The sequence below is a fragment of the Knufia obscura genome (assembly GCF_036327395.1).
Source record: "Knufia obscura strain CCFEE 5817 isolate CBS 148926 chromosome Unknown scaffold_2, whole genome shotgun sequence".
Taxonomy (NCBI): domain Eukaryota; kingdom Fungi; phylum Ascomycota; class Eurotiomycetes; order Chaetothyriales; family Trichomeriaceae; genus Knufia; species Knufia obscura.
This window is the reverse complement of record NW_027042688.1, coordinates 1,659,325-1,681,727: the sequence shown is the minus strand read 5'-3', so window position 1 is coordinate 1,681,727 and position 22,403 is coordinate 1,659,325. Positions and strand designations below refer to the sequence as shown.

The following is a 22,403-nucleotide window of genomic DNA, read 5'->3' as shown; positions in this document are numbered from 1 at the left end:
AGATCAAGAGCGAGCGCCCTCTGTTTCAGTTAGCATAGGTTTGCAAATCGCGGCGCAGTGTCGCTTTTGAGGTCATGATCAACGAGAACACTTCGAAGTGGACCGAGCAGCGGTGGACGAAATGGACTTTCAGACTAGACGCGCTGGAAAGAATGGGTACAGAGGAGCACAAGCGAAGAGCTGCGATGTGGGGGGATGTTACAAGAAGCCATAAAGATTTGTGATGATTCTCTTCTTGACGACCACTCCGGTACAGACAGCAGGTTGTTCGCCCTACCGGATCAACACATGACAAAGTGTGCAAGGGCAGTCATCAGCATCACTACAACGATCTATCCAATTTCGAGCATCAGACACAGCATCAGATAGCCTTTCAACAGGCTGCCTCTACATTTCAGTCAATAACTCCACCGACCCCCCTGAACGCAGTACTGAGCCCCGGCCGCGAATGTGCACCTCCAGCTTTCACCTCGAACCTTCACTTGTGCTTGTTTTGATCAAATTGTTTTGGAGAAATCAGGCACCCCACATCGATCTATCATCTATACATCTTCTACCCATCCTGCGATCACTTCTTGCAGCTCGATCACTACAAGATGGTCACCTTCCAAGTCTTCAAGCTGCCCGATCAGGTACGATGCGCAGTGACCCTGACAAATGTATCTTGCTAACACCATCGCTCCAGGCACTCAAAGGCAAAGGCAAACGCAGAGGTCCTCTTCTCGCGAAAGCCACACCAAAAATATGGGGCAACATCTTCCATCGGCTTCCAATCCTCGATCGTGGCAACCTCGCTGTCACCTGCAAGAAGCTGGCATGCTTTGCGAACAGACAAAAACTCCTGTACACTGACTTCGAGGAGCTCTTCCACCTATACTGCGGCAACTACGAAGTTGGCAACCACATTTTCTTCTTCCAGCATGAGGTTGTGACGTGGGCTCCAGCAATAGAGATCAACTATCCTTTCGACAAGCTGCTGGTCAGTAAACCAACATCGAACAAGATCCAAATCGGAATGCGCGAATTCAGTGACTTGTCTGGCGTTCGTATTCCCGACCTCAACGGCAAGGACGACCCCTTCTGGGCCAAGGTCAAGCAGTCATTCATCAATCTCGGACGACTATACAGTCCAGCAGCACGACTCGTGATCGCTTCAGAGCTGCGACGGAACATCCTGTGTTGTCTCGAATGTCAAGACTGGGAGGCCGTCTTGAGCCGTGGGGGACGCATAGTGTTGACCGATCATGAGCCATCAGATACTCATGCGGAGCGAGAAGAGCAAGCCTGGAACAATATGACAACAGGGATAGCTTTAGGACGGCGTGTTGCGTATGCTTATCAGCTTGGCGAGAAAGAGCGCATGCAGTATCTGAAATGGATTGTGGATAAGAAGCTGGTGGTGTAAGTTGGTATGGTGAAATGTCCCAACGAAGTACAAAAGACAGGTGCCATGTGTGCGTCCTACACTTCCGCTGTCCTCAACAAGGAGGCTACCATCGACCTCACGAGAAGAATACGAAAGATGGTATGAACCGATAGCTCAAACCCAAGCATGGTCAGGCTAATCAGCATTTTGCATACAGTACACAGCTTATCGGCCCATCAAGGAGCCCAGTTCAGCTGGCGTCAATGTACTTCTTCTCCTATCCTTCACCTTCTTCACTCTCTCTGTACCTCTTGTGCCTTTCTTCTCAACGTTCTTCGCACTCTGTGACACCTCCGCGGGCTTGCCGACTGCCTTTGCGCCAGCTTTGGCTCGATCTTTTGCACGTCTGTCATTTTTGCTGTACGTTGTAGCCTGCCTCCTTCTTATGACCTCCGTGGCCTCAGTTGCTTCCGCTTCAACAACTGCTAGCTTCAGCGCGACAGTCATGCGCGATGTCTTTGGGTTTGTGGGTTCTTCTGCATCAGGAGCAAAAGGGTCTTCTTCGTCACCTGAGATGTCGGAGGTTAGAGTGTCAAAATGGAGATGGTCTGTTGTGTCGGTAGACATGTTCATTGAGGAGTCGATGGTCGAGGAGGGTTTTGTGCTTGCGCGAGATTTGGTTGATGTTGGCTCAGTGGCAGGAGATACAGACCGGCGCTTGCGAGGAGACGAGGATGTTGTGGCTGATTTCCGCTTCTTGGGGTTCGCATTCGTGTTCGAGAGTGGTTGCCGCTGCTCGGATTGTGCTTCAGCCGGTTTGTGCAATTTGATGCCTCGTCGTGCGGGTGAAGCGATTATCTGGGGTGGTGCTTTCTCTGATATGTCAAGATCCGATTCCTCTCCTCCTGCATCTTCATGGACGTGTATCGGCTGCTGCCTTGGCGTGCCCGTCTCGTCCGGCTCGGGCAGTGTTTCGTCATGCACGATATGGCTATCCTTCACCTCCGCGTCGTTCGAGATCATACTTTGGTTACCGATTTTGCTGTGGTAATCCATCAACATGCTCGTCAATTCTTCCTCTTCTATCGGGTCCAGAACTGGCTGTCCACTCGGTCTCGTGGCCACACTACGGCCGAAAGCCGCGATACCAGATAGACCTTCGGCCTCTAGGGTGTCTGGCATTTCGGGTGCCGAGATTTGGCTGTGTTCTTGGTCGCCGATCATCTTCTGCCTCCATTGGGTCATCATGCCCACGGCCTCCTTCCATCGATCTGCCATCTTCTCCCAACCTGCCCTCAGCTTGGCTATCTCTTCATCCCGAGCTTGCACTTCTTCAATGGGCACAAATGACGGATCGCGGAGGATGGTGTGGCAGTGCGAGAGTACTTCTGACATAGATGAAGCAAGACTCTGGACAGGTATGAGGGACTCTGCTGGCGTTGAGGCTGCTGGATCGCTCTCGCCTCGATCACGGTATTGACCTGGTATTCCGATGGCGTTCTGTGTGTCTGTCTTTTCCTTCTGCGGCTGCTGGTCGTCCAGTCCAGTCAAGGTGCTAAGGTATCTCATAGAATCGCCCACGATCTTGCGCAAAGCCACGTTTTCGGTGCTTGTCTCATTCACCACTGCAGCGAGGAAATCATTAGTTTCGTTCTCCAGCGTCCATTCGCTTGCATTGTTGTCCTGGCTGTTGCGCCCAGTAGTGTTGCCGGATTTCGGCTGCACATTGATTGTATTTATTTTCATGCCCCCGGATGTCGACTCTTTCTTCCCTCTGTTCAACCCGCTCAGATGGCTCTTCAATTTGTCCAGCTCGACATCACGCTTCCGAATATCACTGATGCACTTTGCTCTGACCTGATCAAGAGTGGACTTCATCTTGAGCATTTGCTCCTTCAACTCCTTTGTCTCGGCATGAGCTTTCTTTGCGCTGACAGTCAACGTTCTCTGTTGCGCTTCCGACGTTGATAGGTCATTCTTCAGCTGTATGTTCTTGTCCTGCAGTCGTTGGAAATCCAGGACCCATTGTGATTCTTCTGCCCGCAGAGTCCTGATGTTCGAGGCGAGCGCCTCCCTCTGCTCGGCATCTCGGTCGCGTCGTAGTACTAGGTCGTGTACGAGGTTTACTATGCGCGCTGTCGTTGCGTTGCGGTCGAATGTGCCGTTCTTCGTCTCGGTGTTGTCGCAGGCCAGTTGCGCGAAGTCGATTGCTTTGCCATCTTGTAGGAAACCTCGAGCCAGCAGTAGGTTGTTGAGATATTTCGATGCGCCGTCTAGGGATGAGGGAGGCATCTTGAGGTGCGGAAGGTATGCTCACTGGATGCACAGAGTGTGCTTGTATGCTGTACATTTGATGTTGGCCGAGGAAGTTGGCCCGATTAGGAAGGATGTAAATAGCGCTAGCGTGCCGACGCCAAGAATGAGCCCGATTGGCTCCGCGTGGGGACCCCTGTTCCGAACTTGAAGTTAAGACTCCGATACTTGCCTCTATTGATCTTCCAGCAAATGCTGCGATGCGAAAAGGTTGTTCGTTGATTGCAGCACGGCGATGGTGTCATATATTCGTTGTACTCAACAAGAGTCGGCATGTTGAACGAATGTGAAAACCCCAGCCACCACACGATATATATTCTTCTGTGGCTCCCACTGAGTCCCAATGGTATCGTGCTGAACGCCAGGGACAGCATGATGTTTACACTCGTGTTGACAATCGATGGCCATCTTTTTGATGCTGCCCGGTGACGCCTCCAAGACTCATCTCAGCGTTCGAGCCCGTATGTCGTTTTGGTCCACAGCTGTCACCTTCGGCAGCGTTTGCCCTGTACTTGCCATACGTACAACATGCAAGTCGCGGCATGCTTACAAGCGTTGTGTGGGCATTTGTATCAGCTTACATCAATTCATGGCCATGCTGACACCTGTTCCGCTGTGCCACAATGGACAAAGCTATGGCGGTATCACCGAGTATCAGGGTGCAGTATCCCCTATCCTCCATACTGCGCAAGCGGCAGTACTTATTGCTCATGCACTTGCTACAGACTCTTCTGATTCTTGTTCAGCATATTAACCTAGATACTTCCGCGGAACTTTCTGATCTACATATACCCAAATACTCAGATAAAACCCGTCATGTCGTCCTACACTGGATCCTCCTCCTCGACCATCATGCCGGGGGCCTCATACAGCCAGACCTCCTCACGCACCTCACGCTCAACAGACCCACTGACGATACCGTACCATCGGCACGATATCTCAGGCGGATCAGACGCAAGTCGACACAGCAGCACCAGAACCCAGAATTGGCTTGGTGGTGTCTCCCCGGGCAGCTATGCCGGTGGCTCGACGACCAGCTCTAGAACCTCGTCCCACCGCTCAGGTCACAGCCACCACTCTCGGCCATCAGAGTACGGCGGAGGAACGATGGACTTCTTCCGACGACAAGGACCTGGCACCGCGTCAGAGCACTCGTCGGCCAGATCACATCGCTCAGATAGATCAGACTCAACTATTCGACCATCACATTCGCATGGTCATGGGTCGGGCCATGGAAGTGGCAGTGGGTACTCGACCTATTCAGAGCCACGAGATAACCACAACATCCTAGGTGCTATCATGGGTATGAGAAGAAACAGAGACCATGACGACCGGTCCGAACGATCGGACTCGACCTATCGACCGTCCCACCGTACATCCCATCACTCGAGTCATAGCGACCGACCATCTCACCACCACTCGAGCCGTCGCCATCGCGACTCAGACGTACCTGGGCCATACGCACCATGGACTGCATACCATGGTACGACGAGGGTTGTGGAGCATCGATCCGGTCACTCACCAGTTGTGGTCCGTGATGAGAGCGAGAGGTGGGGTCCGTGGCCGGTGCATAGGTAAATGGGACATCAATGGCTGAGCCTGTGTGTTCTATAGTCTGACTTTGCGTTGGCTCAAGAACAGAGAACATCGCTTGCACAACAAGAGAGGCTATAGCGAGAATTGAGCTAGACTTCACTTTCATGCTTTGAAAGCTTCAACAGCATGGACGGGCGCTAGTTATAGCTTTTGCAAGCCGTAGACAAACAACATAGCTCTTTTCAAGTGAAGATATAGCTTCGTACCGTATAGACATGGACATGAATCGTGTCCTGCATTCAGACCAATCTGCTCCTTTCTGTCCCGATGCAGTTAGCCTTGGTCTAACAGCGCTTCTGCCGACATTTCACATCAAGCGAAGATAGTATGCAAAGGTTCAGTTGTCTGACTTGAGTACCTGTGAAATCCAGCCTATGCAAGCAAGCAGCTACTGCGATGCGTGGAATCACGACTAGACTGCTCGCTTCTCCTGGCGTATTTCGGAGCGTCCTACATGCAGGAAAGCCGCAAAGGAGTAGGCAGCTACACTCGAGGTATAGGAGTTGGCTGCTCTGGCGTAGGCAAGCACTCTTCCGTATCCCTCGTGAAGAACACATCATCCACCAGAACATCGCATACGCAACCTTGTGCATTCGGAGTCTCGCATGAGGCTTGGAGCTTAAAATTGCCCGAAGCGCTCTCTGGCGGTACCACAAAATCTTCACCGATGCCGTCCCAATCCGAAGGTATGAAACCAGCCTGGGCGCTCATGCCGACAACATAATTATCTGCGTAGCTGGCCACTATAGAACAAATACCCACCGAGCCACCCTCGCCGCCTATGCTGGCAAAACGGTACGAGAATGAGACTCTGTAGGAGCCAGCCATGTTGTCGAGATACTGGTAGATAGTTCCTGAAGTGGGATCACCATTGTAGCGTAACATCCTAAGGAGCATAGTCAGTCACACATCATCAAACAGTCGTACGAGATAGCAATTTGGAATGCTGACATGGGAAGTAGGATACAAGGAAAACTTACGCAAAGCCAATGCCACCGTTGGCTGTGTAGCTATCCGGAGAATCATCGTTCGTCTGAATAGATGTGGCAGTATCGGCTCCGGACGTATCCGTTACCCATGGACTCTGCCCTGCCTCAAACTCGCCGTTCTTCACAGCTTCGCATACAGGTGTTGTAGCTAGAGTAGTGGTTGTCGACACTGCCTCTGTGGTAGTTGTGCTGTCCGTAGTAGTGCTGTCCGTAGTAGTGCTGTCCGTAGTAGTGCTCTCCGTCGTGGTGCTCATCATCGTAGTTGTGGTCATGAAGCTTGTAGTCGTGGTAGTACTGTCTTGGCATGGGTCGTTGTCAGATGCGATCGCAATCTCAAGATTTCCAGCCTCAGAGCCCTCCGGGCCGAGATCACGGTAACCTAGACATGTGCTTGCGCTGCGATCGTATGCCACGACCTCGCAAGCAGGATCGGCACCACAGCTTGCAAGGCAGTCCGGCAGAGTAGTTCCCGGATTTATGAAAACAAGCTGTCCGTCCACGTTCCGCTCGCAAAGCAGACACAAGTATCGGTCACCAAGTAAATAGTACGTATCATCAACACACGCATCTGGAACTGTGTCTGAGACTGTGATAGTGCAGGCGGGTGTCGTAGTGGTAGTTGTAGTTACGGAAATGGTTGTCGTGGTCTCAAAGCTAGTTTCTGTGGTGCTCATGGTGGTACTCCAGGCATCGGATGTCGCAAGTGTAGTACTGATAAAGGTATTGCTCGTTGTGGTAGCATAAGAGGTTGTGCTTTCTGATGTTGATGAAGTTGTATCTGGTAAGGCAGTAGTTGTTGCCAGTGTCGAAGAGCTTGTACTGCTTTTTTCTGAGCTGGCGACCCCCTCAGTAGTAAGGCTGGTAGTACGTAAGGTTGTACTTGTTGTTGCTGGCAACGTCGTTAAGCTAGACGTACTCAAGGTACTGATGGGACTGTCAGTGCTTGTCACCGAACTTTCGACAGTCCACGATGATGTCGTGGTGCCTACCAGCTCAGAGCTTGTCAGACTGGAGCCACTAGCAGTAAGAGTGGTTGTGGATGTCGGTACCACAGATGTAGGCATGATGGAACTTGATGGAGTTGTATCAGAGTTCTGCGTGGCCGACCTTGACCTGGTCAGAATTGTTGCGTCCGGATCGTCAGCGAAAACTTCTGTTGCAAGCACTGTGCTCGTATTCTCGGTTGAGGTCGTGAGACTGGACGTAGTCGAAAAGCTTGAAGACAGTTGGGAGCTCGTCAACGAGGATGTCGAACTTGATGAAGTCGACAGGCTCGTAAGCACTGCTGAAGATGACGTGAAAGATGCATTTGTTTCACATGGGCAAATGTAGTGGGTTGTATACTCTATCACGGTGATGTCGTCCATAATGCTTGGACAAGTTGTTAACTGGCCACTGCTCGTCCAGATGCAAGTGACCATTGTCAGAACATGACACAACGAGAGCTTGAAAATCATGACTATTCCACCCATCTTGCACGCACATCGCCAGCAGTGTTGAGTTTGCAGCAGCCGGCAGGAATAGGTTTCTGACGCAGTAGAATCGTTAGTCGGGCGGAAGTAGGTGCCTAGAGTCGATGTCTCTGGGAATCTCGCGTCGGTAGCGCGTTGTTACCTGAGGTCAAAGCGCCTGTGGTATGTGAAGGAGGCTTGCCACATGGCCTATGTGGAATATGTCAAGACTTCTAGAGCCAACATCTGCGTTTGAAGTATCTCTTCGATACGGCTGTTGGTTACAAATTCGAAGACTTCCAGCGGCGAGAAACGCCATGAGTGGTCTAAAGTACAATGTGATGTGGTCGTGCTCCACCGCGCTGGTCGTCTATGACGGCGCAGCCTAATGCTGTGCTGCGTCTGTTCTGTTACGTCTGATGGCAAGTTAGGCTTTTTTGGTCCATCGACTTGCTTCTGAGATGTTCATGAATCGCTGATTGTCTCCGACATAGGCTTGTCGCCATTGGTGATACTCTTCAAGAATTCTGGCGATGCCCGATACAGCATGACGTGGAAGTGCTCAAGCGCATGCACGCTCTTGAGAGACTTCCAGTTCTTGAACCAGATCAGGTTCTCCCGATTGATGCCATCTCCGGTGCAGAAAGTTCTCTGTACAAAATCCTCAATCAATTTGTGGTGCTCAGCAGTCAGGAAGCCAGTCTCCGGATCATCGTCGAGAAGGAACTTAGTCCAGACTACTAGGTGTGATATGTCGTGGTCGATCCCGTAAGGCCAATCATTGTACAAAATCTTGTAATCAGCCGGATTCGTGAATAGGGGCTCTGATGAAGGTGATATGGAGTTCCAACATAGTCGTTCCTGCTGGACGAAGCTTAAGACCGACCCGTATTCTCGCTTCAGCTTGAACATGAATTGCAAGTATCGTCGAAGTTGTAGCGGTGGACGTTGGAAGTGGTCAATGCGGTTTGTGTTGACAAGCTCCTTCGACTCTGGCCAAGTCAAATAGTGATAGTCGTCTTCGTTGGCAGACAAGATGCTGATGTTCTTCTGACCTTGACCAAGCAGGAAGTCAGGGCATTCTTCAGTCCATTTCGTCTCGGGCAAGTTGGCATTCCAGAAGCGCTGACCAAGGGGAAGACCGCTCTGCTCAGGTATTACTGGTGTTGTCGAGCCAGGCGTATTGTGCACTGAATGAGGCATATCAGAACTGATCGACCTTTCAATGCAGGTTCTTTGGTGAGGAAGACTAGGGCGTATCAAAAACTTCGGTATAAGAGTGGCGCTACGTAGCAGTCGAAGAGATGGAAGGTTGCGCAACATTGGAGTTGATACGTTGAAATAGAATCAATGGAAGCTTTGTGAAGTTGCAAATTGTTGGGATAGGCAGCAGGCACGTGAACTCGAGGCTTAATTCGGCTCCTGCCACGCCTAAAATTGGGATCCCAGAACAAAATTTCCGCTTGGCTCAATAGCAGACTGGCTTTGCTCACGAATGAATAGTGACTGCTTGCGCGCGGTCATCGTATGCCTTCTGACCCGACTGCTGCTTGTTTCAGCACCCTACCATCGACAGTCCCATTTATCAGCTGGTCAACAGCTTCTGTACGTGCTCGCTGCTCTCACTGACCACTTCAACTTTACCAGCGGCTAGCCCTTCCTTAACCTTGGGCCATGTCTGTGGATCAACACATCGCTGTCCTTCTTCGATTAGATACGTCTTGAAACCTGCTTTGGTTGCATCTAGAGCACTGTAGTTGAGGCAATAATCGCCAGCCAGACCAACACAACAAACATCCGTGATACCCTTGTCTCGCAGTACTCGTGCAAGATCATGAGTAACTCCGCCCTTCCCTTCTGTTGCATTGCCGAACGAGTCTGAGAATGCTGAATACATTTCGACACGTTCATCAGTGCCCTTCTCCACTATCAGGTCGACCTTCTCAGTGTGCAGCTGCGATACCAGCTCCGCTCCACGCGACCCCTGCTCGCAATGACGGGGCCAAAGTCGTTGTCTCATCGTCTCATGAGGCTTGCCAGCAACCACATTCTTCATCTCAATGAATGACTCAAATGGCTTGTTGTTAGGCTCAGGATGGTTGCTTGCAAACGAAATGTGATTCGGAGGATGCCAGTCTTTGGTGGCGACTTTGTACTCGAATGCATTGCTGTCAAGGAGCTTGTTGATCAACGGTAATGTTTGCATCGCGTCTTTGACCGACAATGCTCCATCCTTTGAATGTCAGCGCTCTAGCTTAAGCGAGAGTTAGATTTCGAGAGCATCATACTGGCAAACAGAAATCATTCTGCATATCAACCACGATCAATGCTAGGACACGAGACATGATGGAAAGCTGCTATGAGTGATCAGTAAACATACAGTACTGTAGATGGTCAAGTCGCTGGTGGAAGGACTGGTTTCACTGAAGTCGGCGGAAAACACGAAGGTCACTTGCGAAGCATGATGCAATTTGGGTTAGTCGGTGTCTTGAGGCGGCTGTCTTTCCCTTCATAAAGGATGGTCAGTATTACATACTTGTACATGCAGACACAGTGATCAATAGTTGCAAAGCTCAATTGGGAGTAAGAACATGAAGTTTGCGAACAATGGCAGCAGCAGAATGAAAAGGCAGTGATAATCTGGCAAGGCAGACCTAAAACAGTCACGCCAGGCCAAGAGTTAGCGTCTTCTGAGGGTCACTTCTCTCCGTAACTTTAAGCATTTGTCTTCCTGTTCAACACTATCACCGATATTACCACCTCCAACCACTGTCACTGGTAGAGGCAAGTTACATTCTTACGATCACAAATACGCATGGTCGCCTCAGAGAGAATATCAGATAGCAAAATTGGTTCTAAGGAGAGCAATAGAAACATCGCGCAGGCCCTACTGCGCCCAACTAGCATCCTTCATCGAACAGCTGTCGCCTAGGTTTCTCCCAATCATCGCTCCATTGCCAAAAGGCCGTTCTTCCACTGATCCTCCTTCTTCGAACTTCGCACCAGATCTACGCAAGATGTCCAAGAGCTCAGTGGTAGGTGAAAAGGAACATCCGCAGGCAGCAACATGGACCGCTGGTCGTGGCTTTGGTCGGCGCGAATGAATTGCTGCGCTTCATAATTCATTGCTGACATTTTTATACAGCCCGATGTATATGCCAAGGTCATCAAAGATGTCTGCGAAGCGTCTCGTGTCGATTTCGAAGAGGGCGGCGTCGACCTAGGAGCGCTGGAGTTGTTGAAGCAGGTGTGTGATAAACTTCTTACATTTTCCTGTGCATTCCGAAGCGTCGTCAAACACGCCTACCTGTTGATCGAATGCATTGCAACTGCAATTCAGATATGAAAGCAGGCTGCATCGTCCATAAAATCGATCTGAACTGGCGCTGGCAGCAATATAGGCGGGCAACGACCAAAATGGGTGGGGAGTCGGAAGTTCTTGAGGAGCACGGGCGTGGGCAGGCTTTGAGTCATTCTCTTATACGCAATGCTGACGCCTAGCCCTGCGCCATGTTACACACCAAGTCACTAGCGCGACACATCATTTGCTTACCTCGGCCCACTAATTTCTTCATCCACCTGCTAACAAGATCTGCTGATAGGGTTGGCAAAAGCGCCTTAGTGCCGAGCACATCGCAATCTTTCCTTGGGATCCTAAACCTGAGCCTGTTGCGAAGCCGGAACCAACGCCTGGTCCAAGCAGCGCAAAGCCTGTACACACTCTACCCAGCAATGGAGCGGCCAATACGCCGCCGTCTTCAAGCTCGACTCCGGGACTGCATGTCAAGCAAGAAAACCAACAATATGCGACTCAACCGCCAATGCAAGCCAATTATGGGGGCCAGCGGTATCCTTCAGCACAACCCGTAGGCGGTGCCGAGCGAGCTGCGAGCCTGTTGAAACAGCAGTATGGTGACCAAGCTGCAGCACAGGTCGCGCAGTTGCAGCAGCAGAATCAATCAAGAATCCCGCCTTCAGCTTATGCACAACCGCAACAGCAGCAGCAATCCCAGCAGCCTTACATCAAGCAGGAATTCAAGCAGGAAGATGGTAGTCAGGACTATCGCCAAACTTACAACCCTAATACCATCAAAACCAGTCAGGTCGATGGTGCTGCTGATGCTCGGGAAGAATATGAAACTGAGATTGCTCACCGACGCGCCCTAGTCGCCCAGCACAGACAAAGCGGAGACAGACTGATACGGGATCGAGTGCTCGCGTCTCAACAATCTCTCGAAGCAGGCGGTCTTATGATGCCGATTGACGCGCAGCGATCCACAAAATCTAAGCCTACTGTTGCTGAACGAAAACCAGTCAGGTCTTCGTTGTCCGCGGCCCAAGGGGACGCTGCAGGCGATGACGAGGAAGATGAGGATGCCATCAACTCTGATCTTGACGATCCTGACGAGCTCGACGGCGGCAATGAAGGTGATGACGATGTCAGTAACGTTATGCTTTGCACGTATGACAAGGTTCAGCGAGTGAAGAACAAGTGGAAGTGCACGCTCAAGGATGGTGTCCTCAAGGTGGATGGTGCAGAGTAAGTCAACCCATGCGTGCTCCTGGCCTGCTGCTAACATGTCGCAGGTTCGTCTTTCATAAGGGTCAAGGCGAATTCGAGTGGTAGTCAAGACCTTGGGTCTCCTGTTCGCGACGTGCCAACTCTCACCCAAAAGTGCTCTGCGCGAGGTGGTATCGTGAGAGTGTACGGCTCTGGGTGAGCAATGCACGTACATTGCCGCAGAAGTTCGCCAACATGTTTACGAGTTCGTCTTCCACACTAGTCGAGGCGAACTTGTGTAGCATTGAGCATTGCTGTATGCTTAGAGATACTCTGATGCCTGAGCGATGGGAAGTGACTACGTCTCTCAGATACTATGCTTTTTGGGGGCGTTTTGGGACTGCGCCTGTAATCACGCTACCGCCTCCTTCGCCGGCTTCGCAAAACACGTTAGGTACGGAAAAGTATCCAGGGCCCATGGGCTTGGTCTTTGGGCACCACGGGCTTATCGCAGACAGACGATTTATGAATAATGAGCTAGTTGCATTTGGTCGAAATCTTTCGTGAAATAATATACCTTTCCGCAGCAGCTCACGACGTTTCTATGATCGTGTGCGCTGGCGTGGCTGGCAAAGTGAAACCAAGTTCTCCTGCTGCAGCCGTAGTAGGTCATGATGGATCCAGAAGTAGCCGTGACGTAGTTGCCCTGATATCACACAAACAAACTGGGACAAGGCAACGTCGACCCGCATGCACTGAGTTTTGACCACATGTCTAACAAGCTGTTTATTTGACCACTCGAGCACTTTCCTCTTCCTCCTTCTACCAGTATTTCATCCAAAAACTGTACGGTAGCTGTATTCCAGCTGCTGCCATCGTTCGAAAATACTAACGACGACAAAAGAGTTGAGCCCTCAATACCGTCAATATGACGCTCTACTACTCTCTCTGTTTCGCACTTCTGGTGTTCGAGATGGCACTTTTCGTCTCTCTCATCGTGCCTCTACCACACGCGGTGAAGCGAAAGATGTTCAACTTCATCTCAGAGAGTGTGATAGTAGCGAAATTACAATATGGGTTGAAGGTAGGTTGGCTACACAGAGAGAAAGCACAAGCACTGACAGATTCCAGATCACATTTATCTTCATAACAATCCTGTTCTTGGACAGCGTCAACCGCGTGTACCGAGTTCAGTTGGAGATGGCGGCCTTTGGCAAAGAGTCAAGTGCTGGGTAGGCCCCACTATTGTCCGTCAAATACAGTCCACGAAGCTAACAGTCTGTAGCCGAGCAGCAGCCATGGGCGGTGATCGGATGGAAGTCCAAGCACGCAAGTTCTACTCTCAGCGGAACATGTACCTTACTGGATTCACGCTGTTTCTCTCCCTTATCCTCAACCGAATGTACGTCATGATCCTCGATACCCTCCGAATGGAGGACAAGCTTCTCCAGTATGAGGGCAAGACAGGCGGCAAGGAGAGTGAGAAGCTTGGTCCACGATACCGAGCTGATGAGATCGGAAAGCTGAAGAAGGAGCTCGAGCATGAGCAGACCGACAAGGAGAACCTCAAGAAGCAGGCTCAAGGTCTTCAGCGGGAGTATGATGAGCTGGTTGCCAAGTACAACAACATGAACCCTGGTGACGGCACTAAAAAGGCCAACTAAGTTCGACCTTCCCTGATACCAACGAGCAGAACTTTTGAGGTCTGACTACCAAGGCTATCATACACGACCCATGTATGCCACTCGACAGCTACGGAGTTGAGTACGCAACATGCAGCCGAGGATGCCAGATTCTCGAAACAAAATACCAGAAATAGGAAAAGCGCAGCATAGATGCTGAAGCAGTAACAGTTACAGCGAGGCAGCAGGAACATTTGAACCTGCTTGATGTTAGAGCGTTGGCAGATTATTGCTACAGGCAGGCAAGCAGGCCCCGTTATAGATGTTTGCATTTCTATCTAGCATCTTTGCGAGCTGCTTTATAAAATTACAGAATTATGCCATTATGATAAGCACTTCTACAACACAGTCACCCATCCAGTGTCTACTGGTTTCCTCGGCTGACCTTGATACTAACTTCAGTCGGTAGGCATACATTTCCAGAGGTAAAGTCATGTTGCAGGAATTATAAACTTGTCCTTGACTCTATCTTCTGACCAGAGCATATAGTAGGAAGTTTAACGCACCTTTCCCCACCTCAGGAATCCTGGTATAAACCGGTCTTGAGCAAGACTCCCACTTCCCCATACTGCACTCTTGCCAAGGGAGATCCTCCACATGTTCTCTTCCAGCTCCTTACCAGACACAGCCAATACAACTACTTCTTCTACCCCCAGAGGTTGTGAGTCAAACGTGGCTTCTGCGACCACGGCATCACCGTGCTCGTGGTCGGAGAGCCATTCTAGTAATATGATGTTGTATTTCAAGACGGAGTGGAGGGAGCCAACTAACCCTGCCGCAGCGATTCATGTTGAGTTCAAAGGTAAGCGGAGCAAACACTCACTGTCTGGCTCTCGACTCTTCCAGCACCAGACCAACGAGGCAAGCGCAGACATGAGCTATTTCCTCGTGTTGACTTCACTCTTACAGTCCCAGAAGCCCTGACTGCAGCTTTACTTTATCCTACCTGGATGTTGTACGTCTCGCCTTGTCGTGTTCCATGAAGGGGGCTATGCTCTTGCACATCTGATTTTGTTCTTCTCCCGTGCATACAGGCTCTGCTGTCTACCCGTCCCAAGCACACGAGGTAAAACAAGACCATATGCGACGCAAAAGAGATAGTTCACAAACGCGTACAGCTAGACACCAACCACCACTACACTACAATGACCCGAATCACCTCCCTCCCACCTGAAATCCTCCGTATGATCTTCAAGCACATTATCAACGACACACTGCCCTACCTCGACCTCTCCATCTTCGACACGCTACGAGTCTGCCGTCTGTTCCGGGACCACGCTGTCGACGCATATTACGACTTCACTGGACCAGCGCCATCAGGTTGGGGAGCAACGCTTCGAATCGAGAACATGTTGATCGATGGGCTACGTAAGAGGGCGGATAGAGTTATGATGAATGCGGAGCGGCGGAAGTATGTGTTACTGCGGCGGTATAGAGGGTGGAAGAGGGCGTTTGTTGAGGGCATACGATTGGCTGAAGAGAGGGGGGATGGGTGAGGTTGGGTTGGGTTGGGCAGTGGAGAAGGGCTGCGGTGCCAGGGTAAGGTGGTCGGGGGATGTATACGGCAGCGGCTGTGTCACGTTCTACCAAAGAGGACGTTTTGCTTCGGACGCCTGATCGTGTGATGGTCGGAATGAAATCATGATTGAAAACTTGAAGGAGAACATCGTATGCTTGATTGCTTGCTTCTGTACAGCCACCAGTTCCGTTGCGCCGTGCTAAGTTTTATCCAAAGAACAAAATCACCAGATCACCCTCTCGCTCCCGGAGCTCATCGTAGCGTTCTGTAGCCGCCTTCTATTGCTGCTGCGACGCCGGCATGTGTTCTCACTCATCAAGATCAACGTGTCTAGCCACAACCTTTCTTTTGTACTCCTCAAAATCCTTGTCCCACAGTACCGCCGCCTCATTGTTCAATGGAGAGCTGTTGTTTGGCTCACCCAACAGACTCTGCAAACTCAACAACACAGTCTGAACACTGTAGGTTGCACTCCACTTGTCCTTCAGGATATCGAGGCAGATTCGACCGCTGAAGTCGATGTTGGGGTGGTAGATGGGTGTCTTGAAAAGCACTGTGGGTGCGGTGTAGGGGTATGTCGCTGGGAATTCGAAGTCAAGCTTCAGGTTGAGGCCGGCGTAGGGCGTATCTTTTGGCCCTTCGATCGTGGCGATCCAGTGTGTCATTGTGCCGTTCTCGTCTGGGAAGGCGGAGATGCCAGGGGTGGGAGAGAGCATGAGGGTCATGAGTTCAGATTGTAGACTAATCTTTCTGTTAGTGGTTGTGCGTGACAGGAAATGCAGCAGAGCTTACCGTTTTGTGACAGATTGGGCGTTGGCTGCAGAGGCAGATCCATTAAGTTTTGCTTGCTCGGCCATTGCTGATTGGTTTGGTGCAGTGTTTTGGGCGTCTTCGGCGATGTAGTCCATGTTGGCGGAGTTTGGATAGGGTGAACTTATAGGTGGTGTTGGTAGCAGTGACTCGCCGGATTCGTGAGTGGAATGTGGCAGTGAAGACAATGCAAACGCTTGAACGCTACGCAATGCGGAAGACGGTGATCGAGTGAAAAGAATTGCAGGAAAGCTGTTCACAAGGAAGCAATGCTGTGCGTAAAGTTTGCTATTGTAGTGTCGTGAATGTGGTGAAGTGTCAAACAATAGGTATCGAGTCTTGCACTGTGACTTTATGAGCTGGCTCTGTTTACGGAGCAGCGTCACTCCAGGAACTCGTGCCTGCCCCATCCGTTCCTAGCCAATAATCGCGTATCTTGACGCGCTATTCGAGACTGGCGGCCACTTTACGCGTCCTACCAATCGATAACGTTGCCATGTGCGAGGACGATAACTTTGTGCCGGCAAACTAGAGAAGGGCTTTGGTAAATCATCGAATTGGTTGCGCCGGCTGCGGACCGATCGACAACAGAGCAAAGGTGCCGATAGGTTGTCTATACAGACACAGAGTAGCTTCCACCATGAATGGAATACCTCACTCACAACTGGCACCGCTGCCGGTAAACGTGCCTTTCCGCATAGTATCCAAGACGATTGGCTCGGGAGCATACGCATGGTAAACGTGGTCCGCAGCCTCCTCGAGTCAGGCTGGCATTGACTAACACTGCAAACAGCATCAAGCGAGCAGCACCTCTTCGACAAGAAAATCCCGTCTTCGCCGTCAAATTTATCAACAAGCGATTCGCAGAGAAATATGGCAGGATCAAGCAGAAACAGCTCCAGATGGAGACGAGCCTACACAAGCATATCGGATTGAACAGGAACATCATAGAGTTTTATGATAGTGGCGAAGACCAAGCATGGACTTGGATTGCCATGGAGCTGGCTGAGGGCGGTGACTTGTTCGACAAGATTGAGGCTGACTCTGGGGTGTCGGAAGATATCGCCCATGTCTACTTCTCTCAGCTAGTTGGTGGTATTGCGTGGATGCATTCGAAAGGAGTAGCACACCGAGACATCAAGCCCGAAAACATCCTTCTCTCAGCCGATGGTGACCTGAAGCTGGCAGATTTTGGCATGGCTACGCTATTTGAATATCATGGCAAGAGGAAGATGGCGGTAACACTTTGTGGTAGTCCTCCTTACGTCGCGCCTGAAGTGCTGTCGTGCAGCAACCAAGGTACAGCGAAAGGCGTAGGCTATGCTCCCGATCTAGCAGATACCTGGTCATGTGGAGTCGTGCTGTTTGTGCTTCTTGCTGGTAATACTCCCTGGGCAAAGCCGGTTGAAGACCAGGATGAGTATGGTAGACCGAACGAGTTCGCCGAGTATTTGCAGACGAACGGCAATCCACAAGACGAGTTATGGGAAGCTCTTCCTGCAGAAGTGCTCTCTCTATTGCGAGGCATGATGAGAGTCGACGTCAAGACTCGGTTTTCACTACAAGACGTTCGAAGGCACCCGTGGTTCACGCGGTCAAACAAATACATGGACAGCAATGGCCGCTTGATAGACCCTGTAACCATGGCCACGAACATGTTTGAGTCTCTCCACGTCAGCTTCGATTCCGATCCACTCGCCGACTCGCGGCGTGGTAGGACGAAACGTGTCGATAGTGATGCGATGGACGTCGACAGTGGAAATGGCCTTCGAGTACCTGAAAAGCCAGACGTCTCTGCGACACAACCAGTCACCCCAGGAGAAGACATGCTGTTCGATTGGGAGAAGGCGTCCGACAGACGCAAGCCTGATCATCCTTCGGCCACCCAGCCAACCTTAACTCATCGACCAAAGTTTTCGGCAACACAACCTTCTGCCATGAACGGCAGGCACGCTGCTGCGACTCAACCATCCCAAGCTCCTTGGTTAGAGGAAGAGCCAAGCATGTCACAGTTCAGTCGAAACCCACAAGTGCCATTGAGCAGAACCCAGCTTGCCAGGAAGTTTCACGACATCCTTCCGAGCACACCATTGACTAAATTCTACTCGATATACACTCTCAACTTGCTAATACCACTCATACTTGAGTCCTTGACGCGCCTAGCAGTGCCACTACCACCTTCTCTGTCTACGAGGAAGTACTCAGCTCAGGACACTGAATGCGTGATCAAGGTCAAGACAGTGGACAGCCGAGGTTGTCAGCTATCTGGGTCGATCATGGTGGATGTAGCAGCTGAAGGACTTGTGGAGGTCGAATTCGTGAAAGCTTCAGGCGATCCGTTGGAATGGCGAAGATTGTTCAAGAAGGTAGTAATACTGTGTCGAGATGCTGTATACAGACCAGAGGAGTGAGCTAAACGGTGCAGCTCTGGCCGCGCTCCAAGCTACCACATCCGACACGGGCAGGCATAGGGCGGACATCTGGGATGAGACTGCCTCGAGAAGGGATAGCAGGTTGCGGTTGCCGAGTTATCGAGATTTGCGCCTTCTTGTGCACATTAGACTCATCTCTTATCCGTGCGGATGCGCACTCGTTCTGCAACTCGAGCCATTCACTTTGGTCAGCAAACATTCAGAGACACGCTTATTGCCTCAAGGCGTACTCCCCAGAGCCAGTACAGTATATCCGACAGAACCTACACACCACCATAACATGTCTTCCAAAGGATCAATCCAGCATACCGATATCGACAACAGAGGTCCACCCCGGCGGAAGTTCTGGTTCAGCCTCTATCTGGGCGTCTCCTCCGCATACGTTTTTACGTGCTTCATGCTCATAATCTGCGACATCCAACCTACCTCAATCTTCTTCAGGGAATTCATACGGCAGTGTCAGATGATCGGCATAGAGCAGTTCGTGCAGCAAACAGTGCAAACATTCTTCTATGTGCTCGAGGTTGTTGATTGGGATGCAAAAGACCAAAAAATGGTGTATGGCATATTCACCGGTACACTTCTGCTCACGGTTGATGCTCACGTGGGACTTGCATTGAGAGGTTGAGACGCCGGAGGACGTTGGGGTGGACGCCAGGATACAAGAATCGCATACAATTGACGGTAGATTCTATTCGAACTGTGGTATGGAATAGCGCTACCATCGAGAATTTAAAGAACTGGTTTTGGCCTCAGGCAGTAATATATGGATACCAAATTAGTATAATCAGTACGTCAGCGCCTCGGCTTTTCGCGTCACGCGAAGCACATGCCAGCGATGTAGATGCGTTTCCGTCGAGTTGAGATGAACGCTTCGTAGGCACAACATCTTCATGTCACCTACTAGGTGGCTAACAACCGCTACTGGCTCATATATTTGACAAGAGCATTGTAGCAGCAATCCAGAAAGGCGACAGCATGTGATCCACGTCGGTGCTGATCTCGATGGCAGTGCAGTCGAAGGAGGACCCATTGATGGTCCTGTACACTCGGTACCTCAATATCCTAAGATCGAGAATACACCGGGCACCGCGAAGGACGAGAATAATCGCTACACTAGCACTAGCGCTGTCCATAATCTCCTCAACACACACCAGCTACAAGTGGTGGAAGAGGAGGACTGAAGACAAAGCAGAAGGACGGAAGCTGCTGCGGAAGAACAGCGGGTTGAAGGGCAAGGATGGCGAGAGGACCATATACGTGCCTCGAGGCAACTCAATATCCAAGGTTGTCATTCATCCGACAAAGCAAACCACCTTCGACGCCCACCGCAGGCTGTTCTTGACCCCTCCTCGAGTGACGAGACTGCAGTCAGGGACCTCTACACCTGCCTATGGCCCACCTCCGCAGACGAAGCCTGGTCTGAACCTGGCGTTCTTGCATCAGTTTCTAAGTCTATTCAATATTATGGTGCCCCGATTCCGGTGTAAAGAGACGGGTCTACTGCTCAGCCATGGAGTTTTCCTTATCCTGCGGACATACTTGTCCCTGGTTGTCGCGAGACTGGACGGTGCTATTGTACGAGATCTGGTGAACGGTGAGGGCAAGTCATTCTTGACTGGCATACTGAAATGGCTCTCGGTCGGCACCCTAGCCTCCTACACGAATAGCATGATCAAATTTCTACAGGCCAAGATATCCATTGCTTTCCGGACACGTCTGACGAGATACATTCACGACCTCTACCTCAACCCCAATTTGAATTACTACAAACTCAGTAATCTGGATGGCGGTGTAGGACAGGGAGCCGACCAGTTCATCACGCAGGATCTTACCCTCTTCTGTACAGCAGCAGCATCGTTATACTCTTCGCTGGGCAAGCCGCTGGTCGACTTGTTCGTGTTCAACTATCAACTATACCTTTCTCTTGGGCCTCTTGCATCGACCCTACTTCTTTCGAATTATCTCGCTACAGCGATACTTTTACGCCGTCTATCCCCACCGTTTGGCAAGCTGAAAGCTGTTGAAGGCAAGAAAGAAGGAGACTTCCGAGGTCTTCACGCTAGACTCATAGCCAACGCTGAAGAGGTGGCCTTCTACGGCGGCAGCGACATTGAAAAGGTGTTCGTGAACCGCGCTTTTCAAGATCTGAAGAGATGGATGGATGGCATCTACAACCTCAAAGTCCGCTACAATATGCTCGAGGACTTCATCCTTAAGTATTCGTGGTCAGCCTTCGGCTACATCATCACATCGTTGCCTGTCTTCCTGCCTGCATGGGGTGGCTTGGGCGGTGCACAAGAGCTGGGTCCAACCAGCGGAACGGGTGATCGCTCAAGAGGCAGGATGAAAGAGTTCATAACCAACAAGCGGCTTATGCTTTCGCTTGCTGACGCAGGCGGAAGGATGATGTACAGTATCAAAGACTTGTCGGAGCTAGCAGGGTACACGAGTCGGGTCTACACTTTGATCAGCACCCTGCATCGCGTGCATGCAGGTGCGTATGCGTCTCATCGACGTTCAAGACCAGGCGAGCTTTATTCTCTGAATGATATTCAGGGAACTTTGCACTCAGGCTTTGATGGTGTCAGGCTGGAAGACGTGCCAGTTGTGGCACCTTCACTCTACCCGTATGGAGGCGACGAGCTCATCGAGAGCCTTTCCTTCGTGCTGCACTCCGGTGACCACCTCCTCATATCTGGTCCCAATGGCGTCGGCAAGTCGAGCATCGCTCGTATTGTGGCAGGCCTCTGGCCCGTCTATCGTGGGCTCGTCTCTCGGCCGCGACAGGTTGGTATGGACGGGATCATGTTCCTACCTCAGCGGCCATATCTCTCAGTTGGCACACTACGTGACCAAGTCATCTATCCGCACACCGAGATCGACATGCGTGACAACAGCAAGAACGACCATCATCTACAGCAGATACTTGACGCCGCACGACTTGGGTACCTCCCAGACAGAGAAGGAGGATGGGACACACGTAAAGAGTGGAAAGACGTCTTCTCTGGTGGTGAGAAACAAAGAATGGGTATTGCGAGGCTTCTCTACCATGAACCTCGCTACGCCTTCATTGATGAAGGCACATCAGCTGTTTCGTCGGATGTGGAAGGATTGCTATATGAAACAGCAAAAGATAGAGGAATTACACTAATCACTATAAGCACAAGAGCTAGCCTGAAGAAATATCATACGTATAATCTTGTGCTTGGTATGGGTGAGGATGGCTACGATTGGGAGTTCAATAAGATCGGAGGTGAGAGGGAGAAGATGGGGGTTGCAAAAGAGGTGCACGAGCTAGAAGAGAAGCTAGAGAAAGTGTCCGAGTGGGAGAAGAGGCTGAAGGAGATTGATGAAGAGTTGAACAAGGTTCTGGTCGTGAAGATGGCTGGCAAGAGCGTTGAGGTTCCTGCTGAGGTGGCATCTCTACAAGATCAAGAAGAAGCCGGTACAGCATGATCCGGTCGAAAGGTCACTCTGATGCATGATAGAAAGGCGCGACACATATTTTAATCTCAAGCAGGGCAGGAGCCTGTACAGTGACTACCCTTCACTATGCCTCCTTGCATCTTTGCCTGATGTCAATTATCCAACATCGATGACCATACAGCAGTGCCACGTAGCCATCGAGTCAGAACACAGCCCACGATCCGTGCTTGGTCGATGTGACAAGGTTGTTGTGACCGTGCATCTGCATTCGAAATTCGACACAGTCACAAAGACCGAACCTGCGAGGTAGGATGG

At 50.9% G+C, this 22,403-nt stretch overlaps 13 protein-coding genes across 13 annotated transcripts; 8 read left to right on the top strand and 5 right to left on the bottom strand.

The window, feature by feature from the left end:
* Positions 1-596: 596 nt before the first annotated feature.
* On the top strand, positions 597-1,405 carry PMZ80_002458 (uncharacterized protein; the record flags this gene model as incomplete). Its single annotated transcript, XM_064870891.1, has 2 exons — positions 597-632; positions 686-1,405. The coding sequence occupies 2 exons, from the start codon at positions 597-599 to the stop codon at positions 1,403-1,405; spliced, it is 756 nt and encodes a 251-aa protein (XP_064733344.1).
* Positions 1,406-1,591: 186 nt separating this feature from the next.
* On the bottom strand, positions 1,592-3,658 carry PMZ80_002457 (uncharacterized protein; the record flags this gene model as incomplete). The annotated part of the gene is made up of 1 exon (XM_064870890.1): positions 1,592-3,658. One exon carries the CDS (start codon positions 3,656-3,658, stop codon positions 1,592-1,594), a length of 2,067 nt encoding a protein of 688 aa, XP_064733343.1.
* A 2,100-nt stretch (positions 3,659-5,758) lies between these two features.
* PMZ80_002456 (uncharacterized protein) lies at positions 5,759-6,518 on the bottom strand (the record flags this gene model as incomplete). The annotated part of the gene is made up of 2 exons (XM_064870889.1): positions 5,759-6,161; positions 6,256-6,518. 2 exons carry the CDS (start codon positions 6,516-6,518, stop codon positions 5,759-5,761), a joined length of 666 nt encoding a protein of 221 aa, XP_064733342.1.
* Positions 6,519-7,191: 673 nt separating this feature from the next.
* PMZ80_002455 (uncharacterized protein) lies at positions 7,192-7,596 on the top strand (the record flags this gene model as incomplete). The annotated part of the gene is made up of 1 exon (XM_064870888.1): positions 7,192-7,596. The coding sequence occupies one exon, from the start codon at positions 7,192-7,194 to the stop codon at positions 7,594-7,596; it is 405 nt and encodes a 134-aa protein (XP_064733341.1).
* A 584-nt stretch (positions 7,597-8,180) lies between these two features.
* PMZ80_002454 (uncharacterized protein) lies at positions 8,181-8,918 on the bottom strand (the record flags this gene model as incomplete). Its single annotated transcript, XM_064870887.1, has 1 exon — positions 8,181-8,918. One exon carries the CDS (start codon positions 8,916-8,918, stop codon positions 8,181-8,183), a length of 738 nt encoding a protein of 245 aa, XP_064733340.1.
* Positions 8,919-9,300: 382 nt separating this feature from the next.
* PNC1 (NAD(+) salvage pathway protein) lies at positions 9,301-10,060 on the bottom strand (the record flags this gene model as incomplete). The annotated part of the gene is made up of 2 exons (XM_064870886.1): positions 9,301-9,948; positions 10,004-10,060. 2 exons carry the CDS (start codon positions 10,058-10,060, stop codon positions 9,301-9,303), a joined length of 705 nt encoding a protein of 234 aa, XP_064733339.1.
* Positions 10,061-10,732: 672 nt separating this feature from the next.
* On the top strand, positions 10,733-12,342 carry PMZ80_002452 (uncharacterized protein; the record flags this gene model as incomplete). Its single annotated transcript, XM_064870885.1, has 4 exons — positions 10,733-10,750; positions 10,861-10,962; positions 11,318-12,255; positions 12,303-12,342. The coding sequence occupies 4 exons, from the start codon at positions 10,733-10,735 to the stop codon at positions 12,340-12,342; spliced, it is 1,098 nt and encodes a 365-aa protein (XP_064733338.1).
* Positions 12,343-13,144: 802 nt separating this feature from the next.
* Positions 13,145-13,880, top strand: YET3 (Endoplasmic reticulum transmembrane protein 3; the record flags this gene model as incomplete). Its single annotated transcript, XM_064870884.1, has 3 exons — positions 13,145-13,300; positions 13,348-13,448; positions 13,502-13,880. 3 exons carry the CDS (start codon positions 13,145-13,147, stop codon positions 13,878-13,880), a joined length of 636 nt encoding a protein of 211 aa, XP_064733337.1.
* Positions 13,881-15,043: 1,163 nt separating this feature from the next.
* On the top strand, positions 15,044-15,394 carry PMZ80_002450 (uncharacterized protein; the record flags this gene model as incomplete). The annotated part of the gene is made up of 1 exon (XM_064870883.1): positions 15,044-15,394. The coding sequence occupies one exon, from the start codon at positions 15,044-15,046 to the stop codon at positions 15,392-15,394; it is 351 nt and encodes a 116-aa protein (XP_064733336.1).
* A 331-nt stretch (positions 15,395-15,725) lies between these two features.
* UBC11 (Ubiquitin-conjugating enzyme E2 11) lies at positions 15,726-16,325 on the bottom strand (the record flags this gene model as incomplete). Its single annotated transcript, XM_064870882.1, has 2 exons — positions 15,726-16,158; positions 16,210-16,325. 2 exons carry the CDS (start codon positions 16,323-16,325, stop codon positions 15,726-15,728), a joined length of 549 nt encoding a protein of 182 aa, XP_064733335.1.
* Positions 16,326-16,867: 542 nt separating this feature from the next.
* chk1 (Chk1 protein kinase) lies at positions 16,868-18,638 on the top strand (the record flags this gene model as incomplete). The annotated part of the gene is made up of 2 exons (XM_064870881.1): positions 16,868-16,962; positions 17,021-18,638. The coding sequence occupies 2 exons, from the start codon at positions 16,868-16,870 to the stop codon at positions 18,636-18,638; spliced, it is 1,713 nt and encodes a 570-aa protein (XP_064733334.1).
* A 301-nt stretch (positions 18,639-18,939) lies between these two features.
* Positions 18,940-19,287, top strand: PMZ80_002447 (uncharacterized protein; the record flags this gene model as incomplete). The annotated part of the gene is made up of 1 exon (XM_064870880.1): positions 18,940-19,287. One exon carries the CDS (start codon positions 18,940-18,942, stop codon positions 19,285-19,287), a length of 348 nt encoding a protein of 115 aa, XP_064733333.1.
* Positions 19,288-19,664: 377 nt separating this feature from the next.
* On the top strand, positions 19,665-22,118 carry PXA1 (ATP-binding cassette long-chain fatty acid transporter pxa1; the record flags this gene model as incomplete). Its single annotated transcript, XM_064870879.1, has 1 exon — positions 19,665-22,118. One exon carries the CDS (start codon positions 19,665-19,667, stop codon positions 22,116-22,118), a length of 2,454 nt encoding a protein of 817 aa, XP_064733332.1.
* Between the last annotated feature and the right edge of the window lie 285 nt (positions 22,119-22,403).